Raw genomic sequence first — 21,601 nt, 5'->3', positions numbered from 1 at the left:
CCTTACCAAAATGACCAAATTTCACAAGGGAGAAAATTTTGAGTAGCTCAAGTACTACGATCCTTCAGATTCAGAAGACAAAATTTTATAATATACGTATATATATACTCAACAAATTTTTCCATCAATTTCTTCACTTAAAAGTCATAAACAAAGGTGCTATACGGCAGTTAGATGTATTCTAATGTGAACGTATTGAGAATACACTAATCTTCAACATATCAATATATAAAAGGTTTTCAAAATATTAGGCAATGCATGAAAATCAACTCCAGAATAAAGAAACAAAGAAAATTAGCCAAAATCTATGCAGTTGTAAATGTCCAGTTTCTGAACATCAAAAGCTAGACAAAAAGTATTTATGTCCCTTGAATTCCTGTTTTCAAGAATCGTTCAACAAGAAAAAAGCGTATTATTTTTGCACAAATTGCTAGGAAAACTATTCCTGGAGGTGGTACTTCACCTTAAGCTAACTAATAATTGACAAAAATTAATCTTTTTTACAATACCAATTATATATCAAAACTATCAGTTTCAGAAAAGGTAGCAACTATTTCACAACACAGCAAAAGGTAGAAATTTAGGTTTCTAAACCATTAATTATCAGTAGCATCACTGACACGCAGTCTTACTAATTAATTAACTCTTCTAATTTAAATGATAAAAAAATATAGTTGGTCTTGGTCTTTCCTTCCTCTGTACCACTTACTTAATATTTGACACATTCTGCCTTACACTGTTATCTTTGTATGTATCTCCCCAACTAAACAATAAGCTCTAAGAGTATGATCACATTATTGCTATGAATCTCCAGATTCCAGAGAACACTCAGAAGAGTATCTTGAACACAGTACACAAGCAACAAATATCTCGTGGATTCCTTCCTGTGTACCACAAAATGATATGAATTTCCAATTATGGACTCAGTTATTACTATGACCTTATTTGATTACAAGTCTTTCAATCTTATATTCAAAAAAATAAATTTAAGGGCTTCCCTGGTGGCGCAGTGGTTGAGAGTCCTCCTGCCAATGCAGGGGACATGGGTTTGTGCCCCGGTCCGGGAAGATCCCACATGCCGCGGAGCAGCTGGGCCCGTGAGCCATGGCCGCTGGGCCTGCGTGTCCGGAGCCTGTGCTCCGCAACGAGAGAGGCCACAACAGTGAGAGGCCTGCGTACCGCAAAAAATAAAAAATAAAAATAAATAAATAAATTTAAGAATACAGTAAAGCTTCTTTCCCTTCCCCCAAATGCACTGATGATTTATTTTCATTCCAGTCCATTAACTAGAGTTCTAAAAGATACCACATTTAGGCTGATAAATATAGAACTAACTCTTAATATTATCATAGAATTTTTAAATATTCATTTTTGTTTTTATCTCTAGTAACTGGGAAGAATTAATAAGGGCCTACAAGGTTAAGTTAATGAACAAAAAAACTTTAAAAAGTAATTCTGAAATAGGATATTCTAACAAGCATAAAAAATACATGCAAATTCTCTTTGTGAGGAAATTGATGATTCACCCCCAATCTTTGGAGACATATACTTTACCAAGTTGCTTTTTAGACTGTCGATTACTTACACTATTCATTAAACTTTAAAATAAGTTAGTAGATTTTACTGATATTTATAGAGTAATTATAATTAAAGTGTTATCATACCTATTCCATTTCTTTTTGACAAGTTTTTCAAGTTTTGCATAACCATGCTATCCCATATTTATTTAAATATGAGATTATTATGTAACTCACATTGAGAATACCACTATTACTTTACCTGAATATTTCTGCAATTTAAGAAGATGGTTTTATTCAATTGGTGTTTCTCCTAATTCCTCACAGCTAAATTTTATCTTATTTCATTCATAATGAAGTCAGCCTCTTTAAGATACATGCAATCTTTGTACTGGAAATATCATGGAACCTTAACAAAATCTACATGCTGACTGATTATTGGAAGACTACTTTCCAAAAATCCTAATGTCAGCCCTTTACAAATAAAGGGCTCACAGCATATCCTCATTTGAATGGTGATGTATTTAAAACCTCAGAAAAACATCGAGAAATCCTATGTGGTTGGCTGGAGTTAGAACAGTTCTTTAATATTCCACCAGGCAGAGAAAAAAACCAAATTTGTCTACATTTGTTTAGTGAGTGAGATCCAAAGAATGAAAGGATTTTTAAAGACTAAAAAGGTTAAAAAAGATTAAGAAATATCAACACGGAGTGAGAAGGTAAGCAAAGAATATGTCTATGGCAAGTATAATTCAAGGGGAAAAAAAGAAGAGGTTAGAAAACACAAAATAGGAAAAGTAAAATGAAATGGTGAACACTTTCTGCAGGTTGGGACTACAGCCCAAATCCATCAGCAAAAACAAGTTACCTCAGGGAGCAAAGGAAATAGAAGAGGAGGGCTCACAAAAAGTAAAGGCACTCAGAAAAAGATTTCTAGACCAAATGTTTCTTTTCAATGGTTGCTTTCCCATTTTTATATTTTAAATATTGGTTTAACTAATCCACACTGCATTATAAATTATGTATTACTGCAGGATTAATTAGGAACATGATCTATGAAAGATGAAGTTCCTGATTGTAATGTAAAACTCAGAAAAACAATCAAGTCTTAAATCCCAAGGGGAATATAAAATAAAGCAGTGATTTAAAGATATAAGGATTTTGCTACTTTCATGAACAAGATTTTAACAAGGGAAGGGATTTATCTCTTCAAACCTACCATGCATTCAACAGCAGTTATTTCACCAAATTTTCTTCCTTTTGAATTTCAAAATGTAGTAAAATAATTTGGGTAATGATGCTTTTGGACACAAGAGATTAATAAAAGCATACGGTATAATAACATACGCACTGCTTAAGCAAGCACATATATTTTCGTCCATATTTGTATTCTTTAAATAAAGCATAAGTCTTTTGAATAGGTTTTTTTATATTTCTAATTCAAGCCATAGGCTCATTAGATTTGACATAATTGAGAATAAAAAAGCTTAAGAATTTCAATTAAAAATTACTCCCAAGATTATAAATAGATGCTTTCCTAATTAGAAATATTGGAAAAATAATTTTTTTTTGTTCAGCATACTATAGAGGTTGAGAAATTCACCATAAATGTACATACAAATATATACATCTGTATATATATATATATATATATGTATCTCCAATTGACCATAAGTTACCAAAAATTAAATATTCTAGTTCCGTGTCATTTACTAGGTCCTGGTGTTTAATTTTCAAGCAATGCAAGATAAAATATATTATATTTTAGTGAAATAAAATAATCAAACTGGTTTATCAGGCTGACGTCAACAAGCTCACCACTCAGTCCATATTTGTTCATACTGAACACTGTTCAAGGTGTTCGGGAAAGATACTGCATTAATATTACTAATTTGGTGTAGGGAAAAAAATGAAAAGCTGACTTAAGGCCTCTATTTACATTTTTATAACTGCCCTAAAATAATTTTTGTGATTTAAAATTGGCTAAACCAATCTGATCATTTTGTTTAAATAATGCAATATACGACATGCATAATTCAATAAGCTCAGTCACATGCAGAGAAAGCCTAAAGAAGCGTACGGTATAGGAGAGAAACTGGAAGAAAAAAGAAAAACAAAGCTATTTGATAAATGCTTTCTTGAGGCTGACAGAACAAGTTAGAGGTCTGTTACATGCATGCTAAGCTTGGTGGAATTTTAAAATACCATACCTTAGGGGTGATCCGATGAGCAATGTAGGAGGGGTAGGGTTACTCCCTGCATTGTGCCGGCGCCGTACTGCCTGGCGCCTAAATGTGCTGCGTTCACGGCGAAATGACACTGCCTCCTCGCTGGCCTGTGCTGCTGCATTAAGACAGACTTAGGTCAAACAGGAGCCTAGGTCAGAGGCGTAAACAGCAGCTGAGCCTGTCCTCCCCAGATACGACAGATTAACAGTGAACCTATGAAAACCTTTTGGCTCAGTTAGTCAAGTTCCCTCTACTTTGAGGGTGGGAAGTCAGGGACTACACACAATCCTTTTGATTAAAGATAACTGTTTCTTTAAAAATAATGTTTCTGATGTTATCTGGCCTCACCGGCTTCTCTTCAACCTCAATTTTCTATTTTAAGATCTCTGTTGTTTTAAATCTTTTTCTAAAAGTCTTATTTAGTCCCATATTCCTCTACTAGCCCTTGAAGTCCGCCTTAAAAGTACTGTTATGTGTCAGTTCCAACCAATGGTAAAGGGGCATTAATTTCTTCCTTTCATGAAGACAGTAAAAGCAACAGCGATAGTGCCTGTGATGGCGAGGAGTCAGGCAGTGAGTTTGTCTCACACTACCCTGTGCCATAGTTCTGGCAGCATTAAATGCAGCTGCTGCCCTGCTACACTGCACAACTAGCTGTTTAAATGCTCGATTCAAGGTAGCGTGTGTATATGTTAACTGTAGAGTAGTTGGCTACCATCAAACTTTATTCAACTCCGTGCCCTCACACTGGTCCCCTCAACACTAGGAAGCAAATGTCAGCAAAATATCACCAAAAAAATTAGAAACCCATAGCTTAATCCAAAAGCAATAAAGTACAAACGAAAACCAAATATATAACAATGAGAAAATCGAAACTATGGCTTAATAGAATTACATAAAATTTTATAAAACCGTGACTGATTTGGGTTTCTAAAACAGAACGCAAAATGATGTTTATCCATTTGAATCTAAAACAATTGTTTCCTATAGTGATCTAAATATTTTAAGAATCATTTTGATTTTGCGAAAGGGTATTTTGATACTAAATATGAATAAAGACAAAACAACTTAGTCCAGACGACATTTTTTTTTACAACAAATGAAAATTTCTTTCTTTTCAGCAAGTATGAAATGGATTACAAAATCAACAATGTTGTATTTTGACTTCAGTTCTCTGACAAGTGTTCTTGACGTTTTGAAGGCGTTACTAATTCTCATCATTACTCTGCTTAGCAACAGCCATTTCCATCAATTTAAATGTTGATTTTAATAAAGTATTCTTTCAAATGTTTACACCTTTATCCCTTCCCCAGGCTGCCCCAGTGAACCTTCTTTGTGTAATTAATCCATTATAATTAGGAATATATGGATTACCTCCAGAAGACATGGACTTCTCTATCTTTAGGCAATGTGTTCTTTTATTAAAGGGATGACAAGCACAGAATTATTTCACCCACTTGGCAAGCTTCTGCCGGTAAGAAGTGTAAGTCACAAATAACGGGTCAACAATTTACATTTTCCTTCTTTCTTTTTCTGCTCATGCACTCCAGTGACATTCTAAAGTTAGACAACTAAATCAGAATTAGGCTTTGGGGCTTTGAATCCAAACCAAACTTGACTCCCGGAGCTAATACTTCTTTTCTTTTCTTTCACCAGTTTTATTGTGATATACTGAAAATTGCTTTAATGTGAAAAGGCTGTTACTTGTGATGTAAAAGCTCATGTATACAAAAATTATATATGACCTGTGAGAACAAATAATGCTGATTAAATGATTATTTAGAACTGTGCTGTCCAACATGGTACCCACTAGCCATATATGGCTATTTAAACTTAAATTAATGAAAATTGAAAGTTCAGTTTACCAGATTCATGACCCATATTTCAAGCGCTCAACAGCTGCATGTGGCCAGATACAGACACTTCCATCACCACAGAAAACTGTATCGTATGGTGCTGATTTAGAGTCAAGGATGCCTGTTTGTCACTGTAACCTACAGAGCATATTGTGTGCTTTGCCTATTCCTGACAACCAAGACCTCAACAAAGGAAACAGTAACCAGCACTGTCACTAAGAAGAAAACATAATATTGGCATGGCAGTCATTGGATGAAGGATAAAACAAAGCAAACAAGCCACTTGAAAGAAGAAATGCGAAGTTAGATGAATGACTCGTATACCTATTAATGGTTCTCAGACGTCAGTAAGGTTAATTTGGGTTATGAAATTTTAAGTCACTATTTTAAACCTCAATTCAAGACTTATTTTTGAAATTATATTGAAGATTTCTATTCTTTTGTTGTAATAAACTATTGCTCAATTTACAGGTCAATTCACTTCTCTTAAAAACTTTCAAACATTCTTTCTAGTTTTAGATATGTTGTTTCAACCAAAATAACAGAGTAAATTTACCCAGATAGAATTTATAGAGGATAATTTAATCCATAAAATGTACTAAAATTATTCAGAAGGAATAGATGATCACTGAATACTGAGAAGAGGAAGAAGGGACATAGGAAACAGCTTTCTTTACTAGCTTCCTTCTACTGAGGACTTAATGGGGTTAATTTAAAATAAAAGCTAGTTATTCCATAGTATTGGGACAAAAAAACAAAACTACAGTGTCCATTTGTAGTCAAAATGTTCTTTGGCTTCTCCAGAAGGCACTTTTTTTTTTTTTTGCTAGTAACATACCACTTACATTTTGTTATCTGCAAAATAACTATTAACATTATTTTCTTAAGAAAATAGTTTTAGAAACATATCAAAAGTTTAGACGTCCATAGAACAACATATTAAAATGGAGTTCTGATTACTGCCCATGTTATCCTCTGTAATATTCAGGGTATAAATAACCAATGATAAAAGAATATTCAATGTTTACTAGAGCCACCCGTTTAACAGTAGCTAGGATCACACATTCAGCTGAAAACACTGTGCTATTATTTATGGTCACACAAATAAGATTAAACCATGCCCCCCCGGGAAGGTGCTACTTATATAGAACATTTCCATTTGGAACAGGTTCCAGTGGGGGTCCAGTTCTATTAGAGCCGAGGGGGAAAAAGTGTCTAAAGCTTAAAGATCATTTGCTGTAAGCATGCTCAGTCACATAAGTTACAGCCTTACTTGATGAAAATTCACTTCCACAATCCAACTACAAAAAACTCTTTTTGAATCCTTTAAATTTATAAGAGAAAGAAAACAACAACAACAAAATCTTTTAACTAGGGAACCAGAGAGGAGAGAGAAAACACTTTAAAACCTGGTTTTGAAGTTGATATTGCTTAAAACTCAGTATCCCCTGGCAAAGAATAAAATTAACTAGTATAATAATGAGTATAAAATGCAAACAGTAAAAATTTAGCACTCTAGGTACAACTAAATTTTATGCATGTGTCGGTAAAGGAGAAAAAAAACACAAACATTCAAGTGATTCAAAAACCATGAATGGCAAGACAGATACGAAGCACTTTCAAGGACATATATTTAGACAAATGTGAATTTTTTAACATTTTTAAAAAAATTATAAGAGTCTTGACTTTCTAATTATTTCTTTGTGTCAAAGACTTCAAGAGACTGAATTACGATCATAAGTTTAAGAGATAACTTCAGATAATTTACCTCTATTTCTGGAGTAGTGATACAATCATTCAATTAAGTTTAAACATTCTCATGCACAAGGCACAGATATCCAAAGATATTTTAGACAGCTGTGGTCTGATCTATTCCTAAAGACCACAGAGAAAACAAAATACACACCTCCCGCCTAAGGCGTTACTTCCCATTTATCTCAACGAATTAAGGAAAATTCTACACATTCTATAGTGAATTATTTTAATGCACTATTTTTTTTTAATATGGGGGTATTAAAACAATAGACTTCCAGTTTGTTTTAGTCTGTTAAAAAACAGGGAAAGCATTAAAGGCACTAATATACTTTCAGGATGACTGGGATGGCACAAAAGAACACAATGTGGTGAGGCAGGAGGTGAGGATTGTTCAATTGTATCTCAAAAGTTGGAAAGTTATGAGCAAAAATACATATAGAAAAAGATGCCACTTAAAAATGATGAGAATCATACAGCTGACTGCTTAGTGAAAGGATTCATATGTAATAAGCTGCTTTCTAGTTGTTACATGTTGCTATGGCTGGCCTCTTGTGATAGCTCAATGGCTTGTAAATGAATTGATAAAAATTTAGACAGAAGACACTGCTCAAGAAAGGTGTTGTTTTCAGAGGGCAGTGCCTATTGTAGGAAAAAAGGAGTAAATTTGGGAAGATCATGAAAATAAAAATGTGTGTTTTGGTACCACAGAAGCAAGCTGTTTAAGCCAACACTTTAAGGAAAAAAGATGAAAGTATAAAACAAATATATACACATTTCAGAAAATTAAAATATAAACATTCCGAAATACACTGAAATATTCTTCAAGGTAAAAATTATTTTACTTAAGAATTAAGTTACTATATGATGAAATGAACATTCAAATGATTTTGCAAAAAATATTTTAAAGGAAATATTTTAGTCTAGGCATGAAATCCATTTTATCTAAACATCTTTTCCCTTTCTTACTTTCCATGTCCGTGAAGAATGAGGCTAACATCAGCATGCAAAGATTTTGTTCTAATATAGAAACAAATGCTTACAAGCATCATTTTCTGGGAGGCCAAAGAACAAGAATCTGCTGCACAGCTTCTAAGCATTCATTCAATTAAAATAATTTCCGTCTATGAAAACATTTTAAAGGTCTACTCTATTTGACACGTAAACCAACAAACAGTAGCAAACAACAACAAAATTATTAGCTGTATCTTGAGTTAGAGAATTTGCATATCTTTATTGATACTCTCCATAGTCCCAGGCAGTCACACAAATACAGTTGGGTAGACAAAGTTAAATGATACTCTGGAGTCATTGAGGAACAGTTCCTAAAAGATATATAGTTTAAGGATTACTTACTTTCATAGGTGGTTCCTAATCTTTTTGAATCCTTTGTGAATGGTCTGATAGACCCTCTCTCCTGGAAAACTGCACTCAGAAACAATTTTGAATATATTTTCAGGAGATTCACAAAACAAGGGATCATTAGTGAAGAATATATATTTGAAGTGACATATTTGAAAAGGAAAACTTCCTTACAAATGGCATCAGTGTCTTCGTTTTCATAATAAATCTAAAAAGCACTTGACACATGGAAGCTTGTTAGAGTCTGATCATTAACTGTGAGACATGCTTAAACAGTTATTATTACTGTTTCACAATTGAGGAAATTGAGACACAGGTTTAATGGCTTGCCAGACTATCCAGTTAGTAATTAGAGGTGGTATTAAAATGTAACTGTTTGAATCCTTATACAGAACTTTACTGCTGCTAGAAAGAATGGGCTGGTTTTGGGAATTTGATATACAAACCCTTATTTGCCTCATCAATAAAATACCTCTTTTCTTGACACTGCTTTAAGAGAAGATAATTTTTTCAAGTAACTGAAGCATACAAACCTGCTTACTACATCTAATGAGCATTCTTCTATGTGGTTTTATATGTCTAAGCTTTCTTCTCAATATAGACTAAATATAATACAATCTTTCCTTAGTCACATACATTTATTAGTGCGTTATACTGTAATATAGCATTAAGTTATGATACTATGATGTCCTTGAACAAATTAAGATAGTTTGCCCTGGATTTAATGACTCCCCACCATTCTGTTTTTGGCACTGGTGTGTATGGTTATTCCAGCTTCTGTAGAATTAGCAGTGCATTTCTTCTGCTGTCATTATTTTTAGCCTCTACAAGCACCCCTCCCTTTCTACTAATTTTCTTCTTCTCACTTACTATGTTGACTGGGAAAGCAGAAAATTAAGTTTCTTAGAATTTAGAGTCCCTCTATTCAGTAAAATAAACCAGCTTTAATCCACATATTCTTGTCTGTTCAGTGGTCTTTGTCTTTTTTTTTTCAATGATATTTGGGATCAAATTTACATGTACAGTACAAACCCTCATAAACTATTTATCAAGAAGATTTGGCTTTTCTTTAAATAAAGTGATATTCCCTTAAAAAAAGACTATTATCTTTGGTTCCCAACACAAAAATATTATAATAGGATCCTATTTCATGCTTATAAAATAGTGACCCAAGTATTACATTTAAAATAATTTTCTCAAACAGAGGTTCAGAAATTCAGAAAAAAATACAAAGAATAACAGAATGAATATAAACCTTCCTATTCTGGTTGCTCTTTACAGTCTGTTGAATCAGGCAATATATAAGTTTAAGTTACCCAAAAGAAAACAGGATAATTTTCTATCATATATAACTTGTCTGTACTTTTTATTCCTAAAATACTAGTCATAAGTTATTAAAGATATGCTTTATAATTATAAAAGAAAAATTAAATGCAAAAGCAAGAGATCATCAATAGAAAATGTCTTAGCCTGAATATAAAATTTTTCAGCCTAAGCAATCACAGAACATTACTGATGAAATCCAATTTTAACCAAAGTACTAGATCAATGGTGAGACGTCCTATGAAAACAATCATTTGCTATGTGACTCAGTATCAAAAGAAAAGTTATATGACATATTGCTGCCAAGGTAAGATTAAAATCCATATTACTAGATTAGATGTTAATAAAAATATTTTTCTTTTTGGTATTATGTAAGAAATTAGGAATTCAGATTATTTATTTTTACTATTATTGAGTTTCACAATGGCACAATGAGAGTATCTTTAATGTATTTCTGTATCTAATCATTTTCTTGAACTTTAAGGACAGGATACATATGAGTAGCGTAACAGACTGGCCTGTGAAATAGAAACATCAGCACTATTAAGCTGTTACTACGTGCCACGCACTGTTGTAAGCATTTTACATCTATTAACTCCTTTAGTCCTCATAAAAACCCTATAGGATGGGCGAAGCTGGGGCGAAGTGAGAGTAGCATCGACATACATACACTACCTAATGTAAAACAGATAGCTAGTGGGAAGCAGCAGCATAGCACAGGGAGATTGGCTCGGTGCTTTGCGACCACCTAGATGGGTGGGATAGGGAGGGTGGGAGGGAGGCTCAAGAGGGAGGGGACATGGGGACATGTGTATGCATGTGGCTGATTCGCTTTGTTGCGCAACAGAAACTAACACGGTATCGCGAAGCAATTATACTCCAATAAAGATCTATTAAAAACAAAAAACAAACCCCTATGGGATAGAAACTACTATCATCTCCATTTTAAGATGAGGAAGCCAAGGCTTAAGAAGGCAAGCAGCTTTCCCAGAGTCACGACTACAATGAGCCCATATACTAACAAGGATGTATGACTCCATGTCACTGTATTAGGTACCTGCTACTTTAGAATATTTTATTTTACTACTTTAAAGTACACTTCCTTAGTTCCATAGTTCCATCCTTCCACAGGACCAACGCCCATTCAGCTTAAAGATAAGACAAAAAGAAATCATCAGAGAGCTCATTAACACATCCAAATTCATTAGGATAAAATCTACTTATGGTTTATGTATAGCCATGTGAATGGTCAAGCAGTATCCTCTGTTGTGCTGACACATTTCAGGAGTAGCGTATGTAAAGCAGAATAGATAGCCAAGAAAAATTTCTCCTAATTATCAAAAAGAAGTAACAATCTAATAAATTTTACAAAGTACTTGGGAGTCTATATAATTTTTAAATAATGAAAACCAAAATATATCCCCTCCCACTACCACCAATCATCCAAAAAGCCAAAACAAGACCCTAATAAAATGTCATGAAAACCAACTAAATATAAATCCAATACGTTTAAGCAGTTTAGTTTTGATCTTATTTTTATTCTAAAACACACTGAAGCTCAAAGAAAAATAGCCCCAACAATGCCTTCCTTTGGCAAAAAATGTTTTTTAACAGCCCATAGATGATTACATTTATTCCACTAAAGTGCGTGGAAATTTTTACTTCATTATTTGTTTCTTATTAACAGTCGATGATTTGTTTTATTTTAAAAAAATAAGAACACAAACAAAAGCTGGAATCTCGAAAAATGAGGGCTCATCTTAGTCAAAGATCAGCACTGAGAAGCAAATAAGACCTTCATATAACTTTTCCTAAAAAACAGAACGCCCCACGTCCCTATGAAAAGGTAATGGCATTTTAAAGACAAAGACATAAGATTTACTATAGCTCTTACACATATTTTAGTATTTACATTTCAACAATATTTAGAACAGCAATATTTTTCTATCGTTGCATATTCACTCTTAAAATTTATTTTAATGACAACTTTAATAAAAATTAAGCTATAATTTAAAACCCAATGGTTTCTTGCATATTGTGAACATATCTGATATGATTTGTGTGAGAAATCACTAAAAGCATTTCAGACCTTTTATAAAAAACAGAATGATACCCACATCAAAGACTTGAGGGAATTTAATTACTATATTGTCACCAAATGATTATAACTTCAGATATAATTAGTTCTCAATATTTAAGTCTGACAGACTAGTTTCCTCCTTAGGTACTAAAGATCTTTTTTTTACATTCCCATTAGAAATTAATCTTTGTTAGAAACTATACCAAAAGAAGAGAATGTTTACCACATTATGGACTTTTAAAACACTGTGGGTGAAATTAGAACTCTTGGAGAGAAAAAGCTTGTTCCTTGTTTTAGAATGTTTGTGCAAACAAAAAACTCAGCTTAACTTTTCATAAAAGACTGAACATTACTACACCAACAGACTATAAACTTTAAAACTAAAGATATAAGCTTTATTAAAGGATATGAGGTGGAGGATAAAAAAGCCATGTGCTAACTAGCAACACAGGACTTCATTCTTCTGATTCTAGTCAAGAATGAGACTCCATAATAACCAAACAGAGTAAGCAAACTATTCTGGGCAGAAGGAAATACCAAGAAACAACTCTGAAATAAACAAAATGGCCAATACACACTGACAATATAAAATCACCTATCAAATTTTGCACAATTCCTCATAAACCTGAAATAAATAAGCTATTACTTTAATCAAAACAGCATCACTGTTATCATAGGGAGCACCATATATCCACTAATGGACAAAAAATGTCAATATAAACTATAAACGCTGATTAATAAATTTAATGTGAAGTTACAGAAAAAAAATAAAATGTTTTTAATGCCTAAAACTTGAGTAAGCAAGAAATAAAACCAAAGAGACAGACAAAAAAAGAGCCACAAGTTTTCAAAGTACACAGTCAGAGCTAAAGTAATATTTGGACAAATCTTATATAACAGGTTGAGCGACCTAATTCTGAAAGTTCAGTAGCACATATCGTATAAGAGAGAACTAAAAATGGTTTGGCGCCCTAATAAAATTCTACATTTTGTTGTTGCTATGGCTGTACAAAGGAGGAAGGGGACCAATTTTTTGTTACTCCTGGTAAAACATTAACAGGTGGCAAACGGCTTAGAAAAGGTGAATGCCCTCAAGAACAAACTGACATACTCAAATAATACAACGAAAAAACATTTTCTTGGTGTTCACACCAAAATCTTTTTTAAGATAATCATCTCCCTCTTCATGGAAAGAAAGTTTATTTTAACAACACAGTGCAAGAGGGGCTATTAACACAAAATACACTCTAAATTGGCACTCCAATCAATAGCACCAAAAATTACAGTGACTCCTGGGTAAATCTCTTCCTGCAATTTACTTACCTCCACTGACTGCGTCTTGCTCTTCGCCTTCAGGAAATGCAACCTGGCTTGGCAAGCTATTCCTAGATCGAGTGACTGTCTCTAACTGGGAAGCCCGTCCCAATAAAGATAGCTCATCTAGCACCTCTCCCTCTTTGGCCTCGAGGTCTGATTTTGAAGTGGTTAAGGGTTCTATGCTTTCGGGTGCCATGAGCCTAGTGGAGTCATTCAAACACGCTACTGTGCCGCTGTCCAGGCTCAACACTCGGGCCCGAGTCTTGGCACTATTTGTGCTGGAAGTCCGCCGCGCTGTCCGCTTTTTGCCAGTTCCTTCAGGGCCCAGATGGGCTTTGTGTGCGTGCTCAGGGTCGGTGCCCCTCTCCTTAGGGGCGTGTTTGGTCTTTAGGGCGCTGTATCTGCCCTCGGGAGACTGACATGAATGAGAAGTGGTGCTAGAAGAGCTGTCACTGCCGAACTGGTGAGCAGACTGAACGCTTGACGCTCGGCTCAAGTCACTTTGGTCACTGGAGTCCTCATCGTGACAGAATATAGCACTATGTGGCTTGGTAGCAGAAATACCTCGAAAGGACACATAGTCCCTATGCCGACTTGAATCAAAACTGCTAGCCCGTTTTTTTCCTGTCCGTCTCCTGCCTGACTTATGGCCAGAGGCTGTCCGGTGGATTAAGCTAGAGGATTTAGGTCGTACATCCCCTTCCTTTTGCTTTCCACCAACATCTTTACCAACTTTTGAATCCACTGAAACAGCTGGCTTATCACTCTCCTCCTCTTTGTTTTCAGCAGTTTTCCCAAGTGGTGTGTCCCCCTGTGAAGTGAATTCATTTGCATGGGGGTTTTTATTGGCTTCTTCAGATGCAGAGGTGCTGAGACCTTTCTGATTGTGCGTATCATCAGAGCTATTAGAATGCCTGGCTTCTTGAACCCCACTATTCGTACTCACTTCCAAGGCAGTTTTTTCACTGCTAGTCCTTTTGTCGCTTGCACAGCTACTCTTGTCCTCTGGCTCAGCGCAGCACTCTTTCTTCTGACCAGTGTTCTTTCCCACTTGGAGAGACTCCTCGTGCTCTGACAAGATGCTCTCTATGTGAGTGGAGCTGGTCTGCTCGCTCTTGTAGCTGCTGACGGTGCTGTGAGTGTCCCGGTCCGTACCACTGCAGTAGCTCTCTGTCGAGCCACTACTGCGCGTGCTCAGACTCCGCAAGCTGTCCATGCTTTTGTCTGCTTTCAAGGGTTTGCTCTTCCCACTTTTGGTAGGTGGCTGAGAATTACTGTTCTTCAGCTCACCAACAAGATGAAATTCCCCAGATAAACAAGAATTTTCCACCAAGGATTCTTTGGATCCAGAATGAGGCTTGGAAGATTCTAACTCACTAACAGGATCTAACCCACGTCTTTGCTGATACAGAGGGAAGTCATTCAGTGAAGTATCTGGAAAAGCCACAGCAGAGCTAGAAGTCCGTGGTACACCTCGCGGCCGGTGATCTTTCCTGTAAGAGTGTGAATGTAAAGGGACAAGAGATGCTACTTCTGTGTCACAGGCACTGGACAGAGACTGCTCGATGTGGTGGTGGTGGTTGTGACTTGGCAGGCTCACTTTGTCACTGAAGTCTCTTGGTAAGTCCTGTCCACATGAGGATAAGGACGGCTGAATGGAGATGAAGGAATCATTGGAGACCAAACGGAAGAGCTTCCGATCAGTTGCCAAATCTGTTTCAAACATATATTTGGAAATGTTAACACAAATCTACGATACTGTTTAACAATGGAAAGAATTCACAGTGTACCATAAAAGTATAAACAATTTCTCAAGTAGCTTACTGAATAACAGTTGACCAGTTATTCCAAAGGGCTGGTTTTACTTCACTGCGGTACAAAGAAAGCATTCTACTAACGGAATGAACTCAATTTCCAAATCTTCAACTGGCTTCAGAAAAAGTTCTATAGATTATTAACAATAAAATAAGAAGCAACGAAGGATTATACTTAAAATGAACCTGGATTTCTGTGCGAGTTCTGTCCCTAACTTACTAACTAGGTAACCTTGGGTTACCTTTCTAAGCCTCTGTTTCCTCATCTGTAAAATGTGATATCAATCTCAGTACCATGGAATAACTTAATATTGAGTTAATAACATAACGTTGCTTAGCACAATGTATGGTAGCTATCATTATTTTGCCTTGCAAAATTAAAAATCTTTAAAAAAAACTAATATAATTGCTTTACAAATCCACAAAAACCTAGAGTAATCAGAAACAAACAAAAAAATCAAGAGGCTGACCAATGCACAGACAAGATATGATATAAGATATGTTACTGTTCACAGGGGTTGAAAAAAATTAAAACAATAATTACAGGGCAAAATACTACATTTTATCTTTCACCACGGATGCAACAATTACAAAATGCTTCATGAAAAAAATACATATCCCCTCCTATATCTATAAGACTATTCCTTCAGTTCTCCATTTGGGGCAGTGATTAGTGACTTGAGTTATCATATATACTATATATATAAATATAGATATAAATATAAATAAACCCATCTACCCACCTACCTACATAGTAATTTATCTTGAAATATAGCTTGACAACCGAACTGTACAATAGCTGATTTTTTATATACCTTTTGACAGATAAGGATGGTTGAATCTGCTGTTAGCTCAATAAAATGAAATATTATTGTCTTATTTATCATAACTAGATAGGAATAATACAATAACAGATTCTATAATAAGTTAGACTCTTCCCAGTAGTTACCTTAAATAATAAAAGCATACATTTTCCCTTAAGATTAATATAAAATAAAAATGAACTACTAGAAATATTTATGTACTTTAAAAAATCTAAATGTAGATTAGATCTAAGTAATTAAAAACTTAGAGGTATCCTCTAGAATGTACCATATAAATTGTGATTTATAAATGACATATTAGGTTTTATCTTATGTTTTAAAGTCTTCAAGATAAGTGAAACCAATGTTCTTTTCATTTGTCCAAAACTGTGCCACTGTACTTGGGTTCTTATATTCTCTAAAAACCCAAATTTAAAAATTAGTACTGTATTTACTTTTCTGTAGTATTAATTTATAATGTTATTTCTAAAAACTCTCTATATCCCTAATAAGCAATTATGGGATGGTGTAATAGTCACATTTCAAGGATATGAATTTCATAAAACAAAAACTTAACTGAGTAAGTAATTGAAAATCACTAATTCTAAAATACAACAAAAGACTTTTTAAAAAATACTAATGATCAAAACTAACTCCTTTCCAAGACATTAATAAAGCAGAAATTTAAATTTTTCATTTTAAAAGACGCAGCCAAACTTGCTTTAATACATGTGTTCTTTTCAGTGTTGCTAAATAAATATACCATAATAAGTTTGACTTTGTCAGGAAGAACTTTAAGTGGTTTTAGGAAACTTCCAAGTAAACATGTCTTCTTAGACATTTTTCTTACTGGTAGCAATACCATCAAAGACAGGCTCAAATCAACCCAGAGAGATACTATTTTTCATCTAATTAAACTTTTTTCCAGTGACAGCTACCAGTAGTGTCCGGGATAAGAAAAGCATCTCACATACTGCTCATGGTGGTGCAAACTAGCGCAACCAACCTTCTGCAAAGCAATTTAGCGACGTTGCCAAAAGCCTTCAAAAATATACTCACCCTTTGATCACTAACTATTTCTAGAAATTTTTACTAAAGGATAAAAATCATATATGTGAATAAGGTTTTAGAAAAAGGTAGTTCGTCTCAGGTTGTTATGAAACTCCTTAAAACACAGAACTATAAAAATGTCCAATAAAATAAGGCTGAATAAATTACATTGTCTAGTAATAACACCATGCAGGCACTACAAAATGTTTTCAAAGATTATGTAATATGAGAAAATACTTAGAGTGAAAAAGATGGCACTATATAAAAAATATGACTCCAGTCTGTAAGAGTTAAAGAGAATACTAAGGGTATATATACGTATGTTTGTAGGAATGTTAAAAGTAATATACCATATTTAGCCATAAAAAGGAATAAAGTCCTGACACGTGCTATAGCATGCAAAGTGAAAGAAGCCAGACACAAAAAGCCGCATATTACAAAATTCCATTTATATGAAATGTCCAAAATAGGTAAATGCATAGCAATAGAAAGTAGATTAGTGGTTGCCAGGGGCTGGTTGAAGGAGGAAATGGGGAGTATAATGGTTATGGGTTTCTTTTGGGTGTGATGCAAATGTTCTGGAGTTGGATAGTGGTCATGGGTACCCAAATCTGTGAATATACTAAAAACCACTGAATTGTATACTTAGCAGGGTGAATTTTATGGTATGTAAACTATATCACAATAAAAAATAAGGAAAAAAGTGACACGAAAAAATATTAACAACAGTTATCTCGATGGCAGAAGTGTAAATTATCTTCTTCCTCATACTTTAACTGTATTTTCCAGAACATACTACTTTTAGAAACAAAAATCATTATCTTCCTCCTCTCTTCTAGATCATCCCCATCAATTATAAAAAACAAGCCATTATTTCTCTTGCATTCTTAGAAATTCCAAATCTCCTCCTTTGTCCTCACTTCCCCTGCAAGCTATCACCTTCTACCTCTGATCTCCTTTACAAAAATTCACCAAAAAGTAGTCTATATTCACTGTTTTCAATTCACCTCCTCTGCCACGTATTCTAGTCCCACCCCATTAAGAAGCTTATCAAGGTCACCAACAACCTCTACGCTCAGTCCAATGGTCAAGTCTCAGTCTCATATAACTTGGCCTATCAGCAACATTTGACAAAGGTGATCACTGTACTCTCCTTGAAATGTGGGGATACACACCTCTACCTCACCAGTTGTTCCAATTCAGTCTCCTGGATTTATTAGACTGCAGTGGCTCAGAGCTCAACAGCTGGAACTCTTCATTCTTCTATCTATACTTTCTCTTTTGTAGGTCTCATCCAATTTTCTGGCCCCATAATAACTGAAGTTCAGAAATACGTGTAACTAGTTCCTGCATCTTCTACCCAGCCCCGGTACTATACAGCGATGGACTAGAGTTCTGATCTTGGGTAGGGAAGACATGAGTGAGGCTGGGGAGGGAAACTGTAGATAACCCCTTCTTAGAAAACGTAGAGGACACATCCCCACAACCTCAGTTTTCTCCCAATCATCCTGAATCATGTTGATAAAATGAGTGCCAACTAGTCAACTAACTGCTAACTAACAACTAACTAAAGGTCACTGTCCTGTAAATCCAAACCAGTCAGAGAGCCAGAAGAGCCCCCGCTGATATTTAAGCCAGAATGAACGACAGCCACTAGGTGGTGCCTAACCGTAGCCAAGATCTACAGGGATTTGGCTCAGGGAGCCAGGCTGCCTCAACTCCAGGCCAGCTAACCGTACAGGCTTTCCCTGTTAGTTCATGAATTTCATGTTAACCCAACCCCACATTTGACATAACTGAATTTTTAATATTTATACACTGAAAACTCCTAAATTTAAAACCTCAACCCAGATTTCTTACCCGAAATCCAGACCTATCTAATTATCTACCAATTACTGCTGCTTAGGAGTCTAACAGCAACTCATACCTGATATACCCAAACTGAACTCCCTCTCTTGCCCTCCACCATGCTCTCCCCACTCCTAAATCTGCTCCTTCTCAGTCTTCCCCCTTTCAGTTAATGGAGACTCCATCCTCCTCATTATTTAACCCCAAAATCTTAGAGTCACCTATGACTGCTATTTCTCTCACGGTATTTCCAAATCCATCCACATATCTCTCATTGACATCTGCCACACAGTCAGACCACTTCTCACTACTCTGATCTGTGCCCCGATTACTGCAATAATCTGCTAACTGAGCTCCCTGCAACAGCCTTTGCCCTTTTAATATACTCTCAACACAGGAGCCAGAACAACTGTTAAAATGTAACACAGATGATGACACTTCTCTGCTCAAAACCCTAGATAGCAGTTCATCATCTCACTGGAAATTAAAAGCAAAATCTTCAAAATGGCTTATAAGACTCTAATTTGGCCTCACTTACTCTGTACCAGGCCCACTATTTCTCAAACCTGACAGGCATGTTCCTGCTTTAGGACTTTTGCCTGTGCTGCTACCTCTGCACGGAGGCCGCCTTCCTCCCAAATACCCCGACAGCTCGCTCCTTCACCTCCTTCAGGTCTTTGTGCTTAGTCAGGTTTTCCCTCAACCGTTCTATTTAAACCTACGATGGCCAGAGCCCCCAGCACGCCCTATCCTCTGTCTCTATTACTACATCTATATTTGATTTATAATAGTATGTTTCCGTACTAGTAGTATGGAAGCCATAAGGGTAGAAATTTTTGTCTGTTCACCCATTATTTCTAGTACTTAGACTGGTACCAGGCACATATGAGTACTCAATAATAATTGTTAAATGTGAAATACGTGTGAAAATGTTACATGATGAAAGCAAGTTATAAAACTATGTAAAAGTAGTATTGCATAGTGATTAAAATTAGGATTTAGAACTCGATTTGAACTACAGAACTGCCACTTTGCAGATGGGTGACTTTGGGCAAGTTTCTTATAACTTTGCTCTAAGCTATGATACACTCATCTGTAAAGTGAAAATAATAACCGTATTAACTTCAAATGCTTGTCGTGAAGATTAACTGGGTGAATGCATATAAAGTGCTTAGAAAAAAGACCTAAACCAGGGTTTGATAAACTAAGGCCTGCAGAGCCAAAGAGGCCCTCTGCCTGTTTGTAAGTAAAGTTTTAGTGTAACACAGACATTCCCACCCATTTATACGTTGCTTACGGCCTCTTTCACTCTACAATGGCAGAGCTGAGTGGCTGCAGGAGAGACCACGTGGCCAACAAAGCTTTACAGAGGAAGTGTGCTGACCTTCCACAGGGCAACGGTATGCACTCAGTTACTGTCAAGCACCATTATCTATGTCAATATGTATCTGCCAGGGTAGATTTATAGGAATATAACTCCCAACGTACTTGCACAAGGTACTTTCCAGAGGAAAATAAAGAGACCTATGACCCATAATGGTAGTGGCACTAGCCCCTCTAAGATCACTATCCAGTTTCTGAGACACTAATGATTACATATTATAGAAAGGAATACTGTAATTCTCAAAGAGATTAATTCGCCTTTCCTTTTTATAAGAAAATAGCTTCCATACCATATAGTATGTTTAAAAGTATTTTTAAGGGGAGAGGGGTAGGTTGTGAGGGGTGGTCCACAGAAGCAAACAGTGACGAGGTACTGTAATTCCAAAAAAGCAGCTACAGTGATAAACCTAGAATGCTAAGCACCAGGAACAAAACATACTTGCAAGCATTAAACCTGGGTAAAACATTAAATTCATGGGGAAATGTCACAATTCGGTGATCTATTTGTAACTTCAGAAGTAAGTTTCATAATTCAGTACAGGAAATTTATCACCTTGCCTGCCTACCAAACATCACCCATAAGCTAATAAAAACAACAGGCTGGAAACAGGGAGACAGGTTTCTAATCCAATTTTGGCTCACTGATTATATAACCTAGGATAATCTCCACTTGAAATGGGTATGACATATCCATTCTTTTATGTCTGAAAATTAAAAATCAAACTTGAAAATGTGGTGGTTCTTAAAAAAAAAAAAAAAGGAACTCTATAAAATCCAAAATACTCATTTATAATGGAGTTGTATAAGGAGAAAAAAAAAATCACTTAAAATCAAAATTTCTATTAAAGATTAAAAATCTGCTACAGGAAGGCACCAAGCTGGAAGCAGACAGTTTCTCAGTAAGTCCAGCAGCAAGTTATTTCTCTGTGAAAACACATTGTTGTTTCTGCAGTTGGGCAACATATACAGTAGTTGGCATTTAGACGTCATACTGAATGGAAGAGAACAGTTTTACATACTAGGTTATCACTAAGCTAAGCAAGATGCTCTGACCAATTAAAGGAATAGCAGATTCTTATCTCCCATCTGACATTCGTTCTGGGGCATATGCTCATAAAGTTTCCCTGTTTACTTGGCAGAACATGTGTAGCTGAATTCCAGAAAGCTGTAAGTACTTATAACACTGTGTTACTGTTATGCTAGCAAATCATTTTATTTTAATGTTTCTAAAAAATACCATATTAAGTTATTATAAACTTCTGCCAAAA

General features: G+C 35.3%; 1 protein-coding gene across 4 annotated transcripts in view; it reads right to left on the bottom strand.

Annotated features, from left to right (window-relative positions):
• The window catches only part of PCNX1 (pecanex 1), a 173,674-nt gene that overhangs the window by 100,195 nt on the left and 51,878 nt on the right, over positions 1-21,601 (bottom strand). For 2 of the 4 annotated variants that reach the window (XM_032622116.1, XM_032622117.1), the window contains exon 6: positions 13,442-15,148. In XM_032622116.1, coding sequence (XP_032478007.1) covers positions 13,442-15,148 — 1,707 coding nt within the window. Of the gene's footprint in view, positions 1-3,727; positions 3,861-13,441; positions 15,149-21,601 lie in introns of all 4 variants that reach the window. The other 2 variants (XM_032622114.1, XM_032622115.1) reach the window with 2 other exon arrangements.

The sequence above is a fragment of the Phocoena sinus genome, chromosome 2 (assembly GCF_008692025.1).
Source record: "Phocoena sinus isolate mPhoSin1 chromosome 2, mPhoSin1.pri, whole genome shotgun sequence".
Lineage (NCBI taxonomy): Eukaryota > Metazoa > Chordata > Mammalia > Artiodactyla > Phocoenidae > Phocoena > Phocoena sinus.
The sequence above is the reverse complement of the archived record's forward strand: the minus strand, read 5'-3'. Positions and strand labels throughout refer to the sequence as shown.